Source organism: Mixophyes fleayi, chromosome 5 (genome assembly GCF_038048845.1).
Source record: "Mixophyes fleayi isolate aMixFle1 chromosome 5, aMixFle1.hap1, whole genome shotgun sequence".
Taxonomy (NCBI): Eukaryota; Metazoa; Chordata; class Amphibia; order Anura; family Limnodynastidae; genus Mixophyes; species Mixophyes fleayi.
This window is the reverse complement of record NC_134406.1, coordinates 270,940,367-270,956,760: the sequence shown is the minus strand read 5'-3', so window position 1 is coordinate 270,956,760 and position 16,394 is coordinate 270,940,367. Positions and strand designations below refer to the sequence as shown.

General features: G+C 41.8%; 1 protein-coding gene across 1 annotated transcript in view; it reads left to right on the top strand.

Annotated features, from left to right (window-relative positions):
- Window positions 1-16,394, top strand: part of HHATL (hedgehog acyltransferase like) — a 30,816-nt gene that overhangs the window by 2,060 nt on the left and 12,362 nt on the right. The window contains exons 2-3 of the mRNA XM_075214118.1: window positions 15,225-15,371; window positions 15,969-16,036. Coding sequence (XP_075070219.1) covers window positions 15,266-15,371; window positions 15,969-16,036 — 174 coding nt within the window. The 5' untranslated portion in view covers window positions 15,225-15,265. The remainder of the gene's footprint in view (window positions 1-15,224; window positions 15,372-15,968; window positions 16,037-16,394) is intronic.

Below are 16,394 nucleotides of genomic sequence, written 5' to 3'. Positions count from 1 at the left end.
TCTTGACAGTTGGACAAGTCAATGAGTGAAGGAAAATAGACAGGAGTGAGTTATCTACGTGGCTGCCCGGAGACCTAAGTGTTTGGAAAATAGTGATTGTTCTCAAGAGGGCTTCTGTATCACAGAGCATACTAAATATCATTCTGCCAATATCTCAGCTGATTCACTACAGATGACACAGGAAACAAGGTCATATGTGTCAAAATCACTACTGATAATTGGTCGAAAATACAGATAAGTGAGACATTTCAGGGGCAAACGCAGAATTTGTAGAGGGGGTTTCCACACCATGCCACCAGTGGGCGTGACCAGCATGCATGGGGGCGTGGCTATAATATTAGGCAGTGCTTGGCTTCTCTCCAACTCTTCCTATCCCCATTCAATGCTGCGTGCGCTACTGTTATGTGCACACAGCTCTCCCTTTTCAAGCAGAGCTGTGTGAAGCAGGAGCAGGGTCCAGTCACCTCAATTATACAGTGCTCCAGGCTTGGAGGGGGGTTTCTGAGCACTAGTCAGACCCCCCTCGGTTTGCCTATGCATTTGTACTGAGGAGAAGATCGGTAGAACAGCATTAACAGAGCGACTGAATGGTAAATCAGTTGTATTACCTTACACACATCACATGCAGATAAGTATAATACTCATTGCTGAAAGTATATTAAGCACAAGGAAACAGAAAGTTATTTTAAACCCATAGGGAACTGGATTGCAATCCTACTTGAGTGGAGATACTAAGTTATTAGTATGCTAAAAGATTCTATATTCAATATTATATTTAGTAGCTGCTCAAAGAATTTGGGACGGACATGTTCTTTGTTCAGTTACGTAATACAACAGTCAACTTAATACAGCGAATGAGGACAATTTGGTGCATACAGACTATAAAATAAAGGGATATCAATCAACTGAGTCAGTGACTATTCTGGTGATAAAGTCTCCTTGCTACATATATATTGATGAAGTTTATTTAGGAAATCCAAAGAAACTCATTTTCCCTGATAACTGCAGCTTAAAGACATAGGACTTTCCATGTGATATAGATTAAATATTGGATATCATGTACACCAACTCTCAATCGTTCGCATCAATTGTGTGATATACAAAGCGGCATCTCTTATGGATTTATACCTGTACTGAGTGAGAGATTAAGGGTGACAGTGCAGCAGTGGTCACACTATACACAGCTCTGTGTGCCACAATGTTACACATCGAAAATTACAGTACTTGCCTATCCTACCACCTCCTGACCATCTTATCCATCACTTCCTCTTCCTTGTCTGCCATCTCCATCTTCCCCCAGTTGGTGCTACTGCCTCTCACCACCCCTCCCTCTAGAATGTAAGCTCTCATGGTCAGGGTCCTCTCTACCTATTGTCTCACGGCTGTCTATTGTCTGACTCCCTCGTGCATCCTGTCATATATTTTGCTGCACTCTGTGTGAGTCCCCATAGCATTACTCACACTTATCTGTGCTACTTATGTGTATTACCTCATCTATGTGTTACTTGCTTCTGTACCCAGTGTTACGGAAACTGTGACACCTTGTAAATAAATAATAATAATAATAATAATAATAATAATGATTGGGCAGCACAGTGGCTAAGTGGTTAGCACTTCTGCCTCACAGCACTGGGGTCATGAGTTCGATTCCCAACCATGGCCTTATCTGTGTGGAGTTTGTATGTTCTCCCCGTGTTTGCGTGGGTTTCCTCAAGGTGCTCCGATTTCCTCCCACACTCCAAAAACATACTGGTAGGTTAATTGGCTGCTGTTAAATTGACCTTAGTCTCTCTCTGTCTCTCTGTCTGTGTGTGTATGTTAGGGAATTTAGACTGTAAGCTCCAATGGGGCAGGGACTGATGTGAATGAGTTCTCTGTACAGCGCTGCGGAATTAATGGCACTATATAAATAAATAGATGATGATGACGATGATAATTGTGACATAAGATATTTTTAAAAACATTTATCAATATAAGGTAATATAAGGGAGCTGATGTCCTCTCTACAAAATAGACACAGGGGGTCTGATTCATGTTCGGTTGTGACCTGCACACAAGTTGCGTTTAAAACACGAGCATGGACCTTGTGCGCAGTTCTTACCATATTCAAATCCAGGTGGATCTCAAGATACATTTCAAACTGAATCTGACTATACATACGCTCTGCCTAACCGGTACTTGCTCTATGTAGTCAGACAGAATAGAGTACAGGATACACACATGTGTATGTGCGAAAAAAAAATCTATAAAATAAATTAACAACTCAATACTATAATCATTAATAAAATGATGTGTTTTAAAAAATATATACAATATATAGATTGTTACATCAAATACATAAATCAGGATGTTCTTAATACGTACTGTATATAAATGGGCCAGAATCATTAAGGAACACAAAACGAACGTAATGTGCATTCTTAAAAACACACACGTACACCGGGCAAACGCGCGTCCATATTCAACAAGGAGCGGATGTGAAGATACGTCTGGTGATGAATACGGGTCTAGGTCCGCTCTGCTCTAACAGACATCACACTGCAGGATACGTCCAATACATATGTGGGATAGAGACAAAGAACGCACAGAAAAAAATATATTTAATGGACGTCACCTATTAATAATATGGTCATTAAAGACAAAATATATTTAAAAAAGTGGAGTTTCATAAAAAACATTTTTACAGCTGCTCCTGATTGGAAACACAAGTTCTATCTGCATACAAAGCCATCATCACTAGTAATCGGCAATTACACCAGGGGGAAAATGTATCAAGCTGAGAGTTTTTCGGCGGGTTTGAAAAGTGGAGATGTTGCTATAGAAACCAATCAGATTCTAGCTGTCATTTTCCAGAATGTACTAAATAAATGATAGCTAGAATCTGATTGTTTTTTCAAACCCACCGGAAACCTCTCGGCTTGATGCATTTACCCCCAGATCTGTAGCTGATGCACGTGATGCCCAAAGATTAAATTGGAAGCTGCTACGAGAGCTCGATCTTGGCACGTCCTTGCTCTACATTGACTGCATGCATACGCCCCTTTCCCTCCTCGCTCTGACCCTGAAATCGTAGGCTGTAGTAAGGGTCCTTTGCGATCAGGCATGAATTGCAGGCGATTGCGTTAATTGGCGTAAGGTCCGTTTCTGAACATGCGCGAAGCCTATTTCATGCAAGATACGACACACAAGCGGAATTACACCTGAACATGAACCAGACCCAGGGACTCAGCTGCGAAGTACAAAATGGCCGAGGTGCTCTTTGGAGGTGCTAAATCTCTAAATTTGTACAAATGCACCCAATATTTGCTAAAGTGCATGGGTTTTATGAAGAAAGATGGCTGTGATTGTGAGGGAGAAGGAATGTGTCCAGGATCAGGGGCAAACGCAGGATTTGTAGAGAGGGGTTTCCATGCCACACCGCCAGTGGGTGTGGGCAGCATGCTTGGGGCTATAATATTAGACAGTGCTTGGCTGCTCTCCAACCTATCCCCATCATATACATAGTTAATGCTGCGTGCACTACTGTTAGGGGCACACAGCTCTCCCTTTTCAAGCAGAGCAGTGTGAAGCAGGACATACCTCCCAACTGTCCCTACAAAGTCCTGACTGAGTGTGACAGAACAGTTGACAGACTGTCCTGCTCTCTCCTACCTGTTCCTGCTGCTTTCAATACTTGTTGGGGAGAGATGGCTGTGAACAGTGCAGACAGAAATGATCTGCACACAATCTACAAAGTGACTGGTCCCGGGGCAGGGTCCAGCCACCTCAAGCATACAGTACCCCAGGCTGGTATGGAGGTTTCCAGGCACTAGGAAACCCCCCACCCCCCCCCCCTTCGGAATGTCTGGAAAACTCACAAGTTTTGTGGAGTCCTCCTTGACACCTGGCAGAGAAGGCCCCACCAGATGGTGCCTGAATCCTGGCAGCTGACACAGTTTGTGTTGAATCTTGTGTCACTGCGAAGTGGAGGGCTGGTCCGTTACCACTTAAATCACGTTATCCTCGCACCCTCAGAGTCGTTCTCCGGGAGATCCAAAGAGTAGTTTGAGTTGAAGGGGTGAGGAATGGTCCTTACTGTGCGGAAGGAGGGTGCACGGCCATTTCTACTATGAATTTTTGCACCAGCTCTGAGCTGGGTGACAAACCTTAATCATATCCAGCAACAGTCCCAGGTTAGAGGGGACAGTCCTGATTGTAGGGGACTGTTCCGCTGTCCTGACAGCCAAGGGCAGGCTGGGCTGGGGGACAGGGGGGGAATCTGCCCCCTGGGCTGGTCCTTTAGTGGGCTACCTTGGGCTGTGTCACTGGGCCACCTTCAATTATTTTATATTAAAATGTTCCTAATAGTCGAATCTTGCCCCCCCAGGCTAAAATTTGCCAGCCCTCCACTGCTGACAGTGCAAGACTTTTGTTCCAGAATGTAAGGAGGTAGGTCCAGCGTGGAATACAAGGTGTATTTAGGCTATAGAGGGTGTTTAGGGACCACATAGCACCCCTGAAGTGCTAGGCGTGGTCCTAGGGGACATTGGGAAACTCTCCAGTGTGACACGGCCCCTCCCCCTGCACCGCATGACCACGCCCCTTATCATACGCTCACCGTTGCTTTGGGGCGTGTCCCAACTTCCAGAGTTGAGAGTCTCAGGGCACCGGTGCAAAACCAAGCCGCTTGGCTGCGTGTGTCATAAATACGGTTTGTTTTGTTAATATGTTGTCATCTTTATCTTATTTATTTAAAGGAACAATAAACATATATGAATCCTGCTTCCCTAAAATGCTCAAAATACCCCTTAATCCCGTGGTCAGTCTGAATACCTGCACCCAGAAAGCATGCTGCAGTTTATATTAAATGTCTTTACATTGAAGGTAAATAAAAATATAAATATTTTGTCACTGGGTAAACTCATACATCAAATTACAGTATATACTGACACAATATGCTGAATGTTTAACTGTAGCAAAAAAACCTCATAATGAGCATTGAAGGCTTGTGGGACGTAGTGGAACTAGAGTTTACAGTGTATTTAATAGTGTAATTGAATGTACAGATTATGGGCCTGATTCATTAAGGAAAGTTAAGCAAATGTAAGTCATTAAGGCAAAACCATGTTGCATTGGAGGGGGAGGTAAATTTAATATCTGATGGCAGATTTATATTTGGGGTAGGGCATGTCCTAGATCAACTTTAAATGTTAGTGTACAAATAAGCTATCAATTATCTGTGTGCTACATGAAAAAGCAGCCAGTATTTTCCTTAAGTGCAAAATAATAAACTAAATTGCACCCCTTGCATTGCAATATGGTTTAGTCCAAAAAACTTGAGTAAGAAAACTTACTCAATTTTTTGCTTAACTTTCCTTAATGAATCAGGCCCTATGTCACTAATTTACCCCATGGTTTAGTTTACTTGCAACAAGGGCTCCGTCTCATTGCTGAATAAACACCTTAAGGACAGGATTTAACTTTTTCTATCCTCGCACTTAACATTTGGTGGCCTAATGCCGGCGCTTCTGGTGCATCCCTTAGTCCCAGTGATCCTGGCACAGAGGTGAATGTACAAACAATATCTTGCTCTATTCACTGGCACGCCGGGTCAACGTGCGCAGAGAGTCCCGGGACTGGCTTGGCAAATGTTACATCTCCTCCTACCGCTGCCAGCCAGTATCACCGAGAGCTGAGCATCACCCCCCTGCCCTGGGGACATTATCTTAATAAATTGTCAGAAAAAAATATTTTATTAATGTAGGGTGTCTTAATAAATAGAACCCTAGTTCTACAGCCTGCTCGTCTCCTACCTGTAATGAGAACATGGGGGCCATAGACGATTGCAATAATTACTAATATATTTACCATCTATAGGTATCACCATTAAATTTATATATATATATATAGTTATTTTTATAAAAAGTCTTCTCCCCTCTCTTCTATTTAATGACTGACGTTGCACCTCCCTGTAGCTGGGATATGGACACTTTACAGACCTAGAAGTAAGGTTCAGACCATCTGACACCAGCAGCCGAGCCTGATGTCAGCTCATTCTGAGAAACTTCATGTTCCCCTTATCTACAGCAGACACTCAGCATCTCCTCTGTGGCAGACAGTGCGAGGGGGGGTGGATGCTACTGATAGACTGACCCAATAGCTGAAAGGGACAAATTCACCCTTAAAGTGGTAACATCCATCCCGGCTGTAATACCATGTAGCTCACAATATACCCAGGAGATCTGCTGATGCTCTGACATAGATACATCTGTACATTCTGCTCTGGATCATAAAGTCCATGAGATCACATCAGGCCAGTTACGCAGGTAACACGGATTGTACAAGAACTCAGTTCCTGCAGGAAACTATTCTCGTCCTAAATTCCTCTATAGAACTGTGGGTGGTCAGGAAGTAAAGAGTTAAACAAATCCAATATCGCTGCTCTGTTTAATACAACATCAACCAATCAGATGTTTGCTTTAATTTCCTAAATTGTACACGGAATATGAAAGTTAGAATCTGATTGGTTGTTCTGGGTTACAGCAGTTTTCAACATTGTTACCTGAGCAGCAATTTTAACAAATGCCCCCTCAGTATATAAATGCCCCCAGTATATAAATACCCCCCAGTATATAAAGGGCCCCATATATAAGTTCCCCCAGTATATAAATGCCCCCAGTATATAAATGCCCCCCAGTATATAAATACCCACCTGTGTATAAATGCCCCCAGTATATAAATACTAGAGATGGGCGGGTCCGGTTCTCCGAGAACCGAACCCACCCGAACTTTGGGTATCCGAGTACCGAGCTGAGCAGCTCGGTACTCTCCCGCCCATTCCGAATCCAAATCGAGGCCGAACGTCATTGTGACGTCGTCGGATCTCGGGACTCGGTTCTCGCGATACTTCAACTTTATAAATACACGCCTCCACAGCAATCCATCGCCATTTGACAGAGGGAGAGAGCAGGGTGTAGTCATAGGCTAATTAGAGCAGGGACAGAGAATACCATATTGTTCTTGCAATTGCTCTAACCAAAATCGCTAGTGCAGAGAGGAGGATAGAGGTTTATTATTTTTTCTTCATATTTGGCACTCCCCAGCGCTTTTGGGGTGTCCCCCATAATTGTGCATTAATATTTCTGGCTGTCAAAAGTCATATCTGTCAGCATTATCTACTAAATAATTTGTAGCACACCTCAGTGTTTTTGGGGTGTCCTCCCTAATTGTGCATTAATATTTCTGGCTGTCAAAAGTCATATCTGTCAGCAGTATCTACTCAATAATTTTTAGCACTCCTCAGTGTTTTTGGGGTGTCCTCCCTAATTGTGCATTAATATTTCTGGCTGTCAAAAGTCATATCTGTCAGCAGTATCTACTCAATAATTTGTAGCACTCCTCAGTGTTTTTGGGGTGTCCTCCCTAATTGTGCATTAATATTTCTGGCTGTCAAAAGTCATATCTGTCAGCAGTATCTACTCAATAATTTTTAGCACTCCTCAGTGTTTTTGGGGTGTCCTCCCTAATTGTGCATTAATATTTCTGGCTGTCAAAAGTCATATCTGTCAGCAGTATCTACTCAATAATTTGTAGCACTCCTCAGTGTTTTTGGGGTGTCCTCCCTAATTGTGCATTAATATTTCTGGCTGTCAAAAGTCATATCTGTCAGCAGTATCTACTCAATAATTTTTAGCACTCCTCAGTGTTTTTGGGGTGTCCTCCCTAATTGTGCATTAATATTTCTGGCTGTCAAAAGTCATATCTGTCAGCAGTATCTACTCAATAATTTGTAGCACTCCTCAGTGTTTTTGGGGTGTCCTCCCTAATTGTGCATTAATATTTCTGGCTGTCAAAAGTCATATCTGTCAGCAGTATCTACTCAATAATTTTTAGCACTCCTCAGTGTTTTTGGGGTGTCCTCCCTAATTGTGCATTAATATTTCTGGCTGTCAAAAGTCATATCTGTCAGCAGTATCTACTCAATAATTTGTAGCACTCCTCAGTGTTTTTGGGGTGTCCTCCCTAATTGTGCATTAATATTTCTGGCTGTCAAAAGTCATATCTGTCAGCAGTATCTACTCAATAATTTTTAGCACTCCTCAGTGTTTTTGGGGTGTCCTCCCTAATTGTGCATTAATATTTCTGGCTGTCAAAAGTCATATCTGTCAGCAGTATCTACTCAATAATTTGTAGCACTCCTCAGTGTTTTTGGGGTGTCCTCCCTAATTGTGCATTAATATTTCTGGCTGTCAAAAGTCATATCTGTCAGCAGTATCTACTCAATAATTTGTAGCACTCCTCAGTGTTTTTGGGGTGTCCTCCCTAATTGTGCATTAATATTTCTGGCTGTCAAAAGTCATATCTGTCAGCAGTATCTACTCAATAATTTGTAGCACTCCTCAGTGTTTTTGGGGTGTCCTCCCTAATTGTGCATTAATATTTCTGGCTGTCAAAAGTCATATCTGTCAGCAGTATCTACTCAATAATTTGTAGCACTCCTCAGTGTTTTTGGGGTGTCCTCCCTAATTGTGCATTAATATTTCTGGCTGTCAAAAGTCATATCTGTCAGCAGTATCTACTCAATAATTTGTAGCACTCCTCAGTGTTTTTGGGGTGTCCTCCCTAATTGTGCATTAATATTTCTGGCTGTCAAAAGTCATATCTGTCAGCAGTATCTACTCAATAATTTTTAGCACTCCTCAGTGGTTTGCGCTCAGAATGGATTCAAAGCAGTCCACATATGATCTAAATGAGCAACCAGGTTCTGTCACCAGTCCTGATGTTAGTGTTCCCAGTACGTCATCTGGCCAAGGCGATGTCAAACAACAGAGTGTTTTCAAATTAGTGCAAAAAACAAAAACCAAAAAAAAATTTACTGTATTGAAGCGAAAAAGAAGTGTAACTGAGCAAAAGTTAAGTGACGATAAAAAAAAAATTGCAAGCATGCCATTCTACACACGCAGTGGCAAAGAGAGAATGAGGCCTTCACCTTTGGCTATTAGTGGCAGATCCCAAAAAGTTACCCAGGCTACAATTGGTGCACAACTACTGTTACGCGTCAAAGCTGAGCTGCAAGATACCAGTGAGGCATTACAGGAGAATATTTGCTCTGATTCACAAATGACAACAATCCCTGTGGAGAGTCCATCCAACAGTGGGATGTCTAATCGTGAGCATTCTGCTGATGTGTGCCTTAATAGCCCGAGTGTAGCCGGTGATACCCAAATTGAGGATGCCACTTTGGAATTAGAAGAGGATGAGGGGGAGATTTGTGTAGGCGACGAGGGCGCTAATGAGGATGTTGATGAGGATGAGGTTGTTTGTGTAAGTCCTGCACCAGTGGCAGCAGTTCTGGCACGTGACAAGAAAAAGGCCATTGTCATGCCTGGGCATAAAACAAAAAAATCCACTTCTTATGTGTGGAATTATTTCTACCCAAATCCAGACAACAATTGTATAGCCATTTGTAGTGTATGTGAAGCCACAGTCAGTCGAGGGAGGGACCTTAACCATCTTGGAACCTCGTCTATGTTACGCCATTTAACGAGAGTTCATGGCAAAGTGTTGGGAAAAGCTGAAAGTTCTTCCCAAAAGAATACAAGCACTCCCTCATCAGCTAAGACCCTCCGCTCACCGACATACCGACGGCTACAAAATACACCCACCACACCATCCTCATCAATATCCTCAGTAGCGCTCGGAGTTAGCCCGGCATCCCACTTAAGGCTGGATGACTCCGGCACTATTATTGATTCCTCTGAAGAAAGCGTTAGTCCTGCTGCTGCTGTTGCTGCTGCTGGGGGTGAATCGTCATCCCAGAGGCAGGTGAATAAAATGAGCAGTCCTACATTTCAGCAATTAACTGTGAAACAATCATTTGCGAGGGGAAGCAAATATGACAGCAGTCACCCAGTCGCCAAGCGAATCACAGACGCCATGGCTGCAATGTTAGTGTTAGATCTGCGTCCAATCTCCACAATAAACGCAGCTGGTTTTTCACAGTTAATTGAGGTTTTGTGTCCGCGTTACAGAATTCCATCGCGACACCATTTCTCCCGTAAAGCTATTCCACAACTATACCAAAAAGTGTGTAAAAATGTAGAGATTGCGCTGAAAAATGCCATTCTGCCCACTGTTCACTTAACCACAGATATGTGGACAAGTGGAAGTGGCCAAACCAAAGACTATATGACTGTGACAGCCCACTGGGTTGGTCATTCACCTTCACCAGCAGGAACAGCAGCAGCATGTACACCACTACGTAACATTTGTCACAGGCAGGCCACTCTTTGTATCACCGGCTTCACTAACAGGCATACGGCTGACAATTTGTTACGCAAACTGAGAGATGTGATTGATGCATGGCTTATACCACTCGGACTCTCCCCAGGGTATGTCATTTCAGATAACGCCAACAATATAGTGCGAGCATTACAGCTGGGTGATTTCCAACATATTCCCTGTTTTGCTCACACCATCAACTTGGTGGTGCAGAGCTTCCTACGAAATAACCGTGAGGTGCAGGAGATGCTTTCGGTGGCCCGTAAAATTTCAGGCCATTTCAGGCATTCAGCCACAGCATGTAGGAGATTACAGCAGCTCCAAGAGCAGTTTAACTTGCCCTGCCACCAACTTAAGCAAGAGGTGGTAACTCGGTGGAATTCCACCCTGTACATGCTTCAGAGGATGGAGGAACAGCGCAAAGCCATCCAAGCATATTGCACAAGTCATGACATTGGGAAAGGAGGGGGGATGTATTTCACTCTTGCACAGTGGGGAATCCTTTCAGTGCTGTGCAAGGTGCTGAAACCATTTGAAGTTGTGACATGTGAGGTCAGTGCAGACTCTGCTAGTTTGAGCCAAGTCATTCCTTTAATTAGACTATTGGAAAAGCAGCTTGAGAAAATGAAGGAGGAGCTGAAAGCAAGCAATTCAGCAAAGTATGTTGGCCTTGTCGATCAAGTACTTAATTCGCTTCACAATGATCCTCGAGTTATTAAGATCTTGAACTCGGATCAGTACGTTTTGGCCACTGTGCTTGATCCAAGGTTTAAAACCTACATTGAGTCTTTACTTGTAAATGAGCGAGATGTGAACTTTTGCAAGGAGCTATTGCTCAGCAAGTTGGCCGCTGAACTGGGCCTCGGCTTGACGACGTGTCCTCCTTCACTTTCTCAAGCTGTTGCTCGTAAAAAATTAAATTTCCAAAAAAGAAGCAGGGAAGACACAGGGGGCAGACGAGAACAATTTAACATCTGGGCTGGTTTGAAGGATTTTTCAAAAAAAAGTGTCACTTTGCCCATAAGTCCATCCAATATGAGTATAAACATGCAAAGGATGGTGGAGGATTACTTTCAAGAGGTAGTTGATATGGAAATGTCAGACAGTCCCTTTCCTTACTGGGAAGAAAAGCAAGCCATTTGGAAACCCATGTACAAACTTGCTTTGCAATACCTAAGCTGCCCACCCTCCAGTGTGTACTCTGAACGAGTGTTCAGCACAGCAGGGAACTTAGTCAGTGATCGCCGTAGAAGGTTACTTCCCAAAAATGTGGAGAAAATGATGTTTATAAAAATGAACTACATCTTCCACGAGGAAGGCCTTCACCATCCAAGACATCCAAGCACTGACTGTTCTCTAATGGCGGATTCAAGCGGCGATGAATTGATAGTCTGTGATGATGACGTACACACTGATGAGGGTGAGGATGAAGCTGAAGATGATGCCGATAACATCTTTTTAAAACTTTCTATGTAAGTGTAGGGTGCAATCTACCCCCAAAGAGGAAAGGGACTTGTGGCATTTCCATATCACATACCATCTTGAAAGGCTGCTGTTAGGGCAATTTATCCTTAAGGGTAGGGTGTCATAGACAGAGTGACCCTAAACTGGCTTTGTCCATTTTTCATAATATTGTACAGTCTATAATGGCTGAATTTTTTAGTATTTTATACAAGTGGAGGGGGGCCTAGAGAGACAGAAACCAAACTGGCTTTCTCCATGTCAATTAATATTGTACAGTCTATAATGGCTGAATTTTTTGGTATTTTATACAAGTGGAGGGGGGCCTAGAGAGACAGAGTGACCCCAAACTGTCTTTCTCCATGTCAATTAATATTGTACAGTCTATAATGGCTGAATTTTTTAGTATTTTATACAAGTGGAGGGGGGGCTAGAGAGACAGAAACCAAACTGGCTTTCTCCATGTCAATTAATATTGTACAGTCTATAATGGCTGAATTTTTTGGTATTTTATACAAGTGGAGGGGGGCCTAGAGAGACAGAGTGACCCCAAACTGTCTTTCTCCATGTCAATTAATATTGTACAGTCTATAATGGCTGAATTTTTTAGTATTTTATACAAGTGGAGGGGGGCCTAGAGAGACAGAAACCAAACTGGCTTTCTCCATGTCAATTAATATTGTACAGTCTATAATGGCTGAATTTTTTGCTATTTTATACAAGTGGAGGGGGGCCTTGAGAGACAGAAAGCAAACTGGCTTTTTCCATTTCTTTACATATTTAACTATAAGTGTAGGGTGTAATATACATTCAAAGACGATGGCTGCATTGCCAATATGCATAGATGGAGAGGAAGACAATCTGTTTTGTGTGTAGAATAGGCCTACCAACGAAGAATTAAACTGTTTTTTTGGATGATTTATTACCTCAACAATTAGATTACTTGTCTCTAAAACAGTTGGAGCACTAAATTGGGTTAATTTAGGCCCAAAAACATGGATTTTCCCAAAAAATAGCAAAACAAAACCAAACAAAACCAAAACCAAAACCAAAACACGCAATGGCAGTTTTGCAAAACCAAAACCAAAACCAAAACACGACGGTAATCCAGATCCAAAACCGAATCCAAAACCAAAACACGGGGGTCAGTGACCATCTCTAATAAATACCCACCTGTGTATAAATGCCCCCAGTATATAAATACCCCCCAGTATATAAATACCCCCCAGTATATAAAGGCCCCTATATATAAATTCCTCACAGTTTTTAAATTCCCCCCAGTATATAAATACCTACCTGTGTATAAATGAACCCAGTATATAAATGCCCCCAGTATATAAATGCCCGCCAGTATATAAATACCCACCTGTGTATAAATGCCCCCAGTCTATAAATTCCCCCCAGTATATAAATGCCCCCAGTATATAAATACCCCCCAGTATATAAAGGCCCCCATATATAAATTCCTTACAGTTTTTAAATTCCCCCCAGTATATAAATACCTACCTGTGTATAAATTCCCCCAGTATATAAAGGCCACCAGTATATAAATTCCCCCTGTATATAAATACCTACCTGTGTATAAATGAACCCTGTATATAAATTCCCCCAGTAAATAAAGGCCACCAGTATATAAATTCCCCCTGTATATAAATACTCTCCTGTGTATGAGGAATAGTTGGAATAATTGAATATATTTCAGAATAATCTGGACAACAAAGGGTAAAAATAGGTTAGAAAATAGTAATAGCAGGAATCATGCAGAAAAGTGGACATTTTTCCATCCATGTTGACATTTCTGACTATTTTTGCACAAATGTTCCCATTATTACTGGAAAGCGCATGGATCAGTGGGCGGCACCTGTGGGTGTGCGAGATCTTGCATCTTCTGATGGGAGATGCTGGGGGTCAGGACGCTCCTTGTGAATTAGGCTCATTCGTGCCAGCGGCACCAAATACAAAGACAAGATTTAGTTTTATGGTTATAATTGATAAATGGGTTAAAGTGCGAGACGGAGCCGTAGAATCCTGCAATATAGGTGAAGATTTATCACTACGACAATATGCTGCAATTTCATCATTATTGCAACTATATTAAGCTGTAAAAACACTGAAACGATCTCACGTGTTCGGAGTATGTTAGTCTTGCGTTACACCATAGATGAAAGTCTTAGATGAAGGTCGGTTATTTCATTTCAAGTTAGAAGGAACAGCTAAGCCGGTCTGTTCCATAATCCCGGTGACACTAGGACACCTAATAATGTGCCACAGACCCGCCAGTGGCCTTTACAACAAACATTTGGCTGTTTGTCTGAGAATGTCTGAGAGAGTCTATGTACAGGACATGCCTAGTGCATTGTGGGAATGACCGCACTGTCCCATATTTAAGATAATTGTCTATTATGGCCAGCAATGTTTAAGTAGTAAGACATAGTGAGGGGCCCTCAAGCTTGGGGCCCAGCGGAGGATTCTCTGGCTCCTTTAATAAGTAGTCGTGACTGATTGTAGGAATATCTGTTGTCATAAAACACTAAACAGCCATAATTCTAAAACTATAAAGGGGGTATGTGCACTTGTGAGTGCAGAATTGAAGGACCCCCCCAATGGTAAACAATGCTTGCCAGGGGAACAAATGCCCGTTTGCCTACGTACCAGCCCTCACATAGCACCACCTACGTCTGAGTGCCAGCTCCCATCTGTAAAATCAAGAGTTACCTGAAGAAAAATCCTGGTTGCCCTCCCACTATGGAGAGTTTTCATACACATGAGAAAAGGGGGTGGAGCCAATTATAGTGCTGGGACTGTCAATCATTATACTGAAACTATAACAACTTGGCAGAGGCTGAAATTGCAATATTTAGTAAGCATTGCTACTAAACCTTTATATTTACAAATAATAATTGTAGACTATATTCATCATCATCATCACCATCTATTTATATAGCGCCACTAATTCTGCAGCGCTGTACAGAGAACTCACATCAGTCCCTGCCCCATTGGAGCTTACAGTCTAAATTCCCTAACACATACAGACACAGACTAGGGTCAATTTTTATAGCAGCCAATTAACCTACTAGTATGTTTTTTTTGGGGAGTGTGGGAGGAAACCGGAGCACCCGGAGGAAACCCACGCAAACACGGGGAGAACATACAAACTCCACACAAGTCATTTTTTAAATAGTTAAATAATTAAAACAAGTTGCTAATCTCCTATTATTACTCTTTCTATTATTTCCGATAAGAACATGAACCTTGCAAATTAGTAATAAAATGTGAATAAGGTTATATATGGAGGAGTATTTTACTACGATCATAATTTGTTTTTTGTTTTTTTAATAATTGCCCTTTACTTGTCTGTAAATCTTTGTCCAAGGCCCCAAACATTGGGAGGAGGGTGAGGTGAAAACACATTCATGGCTGCCATGACACAGAAGCTATAACCACAATGAAATCTGCTAATTCATGTCCATGAAAAATACAATGTTCTCAATTTTCTTGTTTAGATTTTTATACAAAGTATCTGCTGTGTTGATCTGCTGCCACCATGGGGTTAAAGGCGGTACTACCGCACTATGAGCTCGGCTTCTACGCTCTGGTCCTGACCTGCGCTCTGGTCTACTCGATGAATGGGATATTCGAAGCCTCTAGAGGTACTTTGTTATCAACATCTTTATTGTGAGAGGGATATATATTTATTTTATAATAGACAAGAGATGTTAGTATGTGTAGAAACTCATGTGAATAATATGTATATAAATGGTGAGTTCTGATATCGTTGCCTCAGTGTTCATTTGGAAAACTTGTGTATTATAAGCTATAATTTACAGTCCCTACTGTGAATTATTATGAATATTACAAGTCACCTCAAAGACCCATGACTTGTAGAAAAGTCTTCACGTGGTCATGAAACTCCTCTGTGACGTATAATATATTCTTATAATTTACAGAATGAGGTACATTATCTCATGAATGAAAATGGATGGTAAGAGCTGGCTCATGACAAAATTAATTCTAGGGGGTAAATGTATGAAGCTCCGATTTCTGCAAGTTGCCGGAAATCGTCAACTTTGTGGGGGAAATTTTAAACGGCGATGGTTTATAAAGGCAGCTTGTACATGCCATTGCCGCTTTAAATTTTCCCTGCAAAGTCACCAATTTCCAGCAACTCGCAGAAATAGGAGCTTAATACATTTACCCCCAAGTGTTATATATAATTTTTAATTCATAATATATATTTTGTCCTGCAGATAACATGAACCGGAAGAGCTTTAAAGAAAATGTCAAGTCCGGATGGTATTACTTTGGTAGGAAAATGGTGAGAAAATATAAAACGCTATATAAACCGAAACAGCAAGTTATCACAGACACAATGCCGCTGATATGGTTCTAGGAGCAAAGCACCTGGGCAAAACCATGTTGTGCTGTAGGGGGGCATATGTAAGATATACGGACAGATTTAAAGTTGAGGGTGTCATAGAGTAACTTTAAATTGCAGTGTAAGATTAAAGCTTCCCACTATTTGTGTGCTGCATGTAAAAGCAGCTGGTATTTCCCAGCATGCTTTGCAAAGGTGCAAATATTCAGCCTTTATCTGCTCCTATCTCTAAATGAAGGCCAGAGAGTTTTTATTATTTTTATGACAGATCTCCTAAACCTTAAAACATTTTTATTTA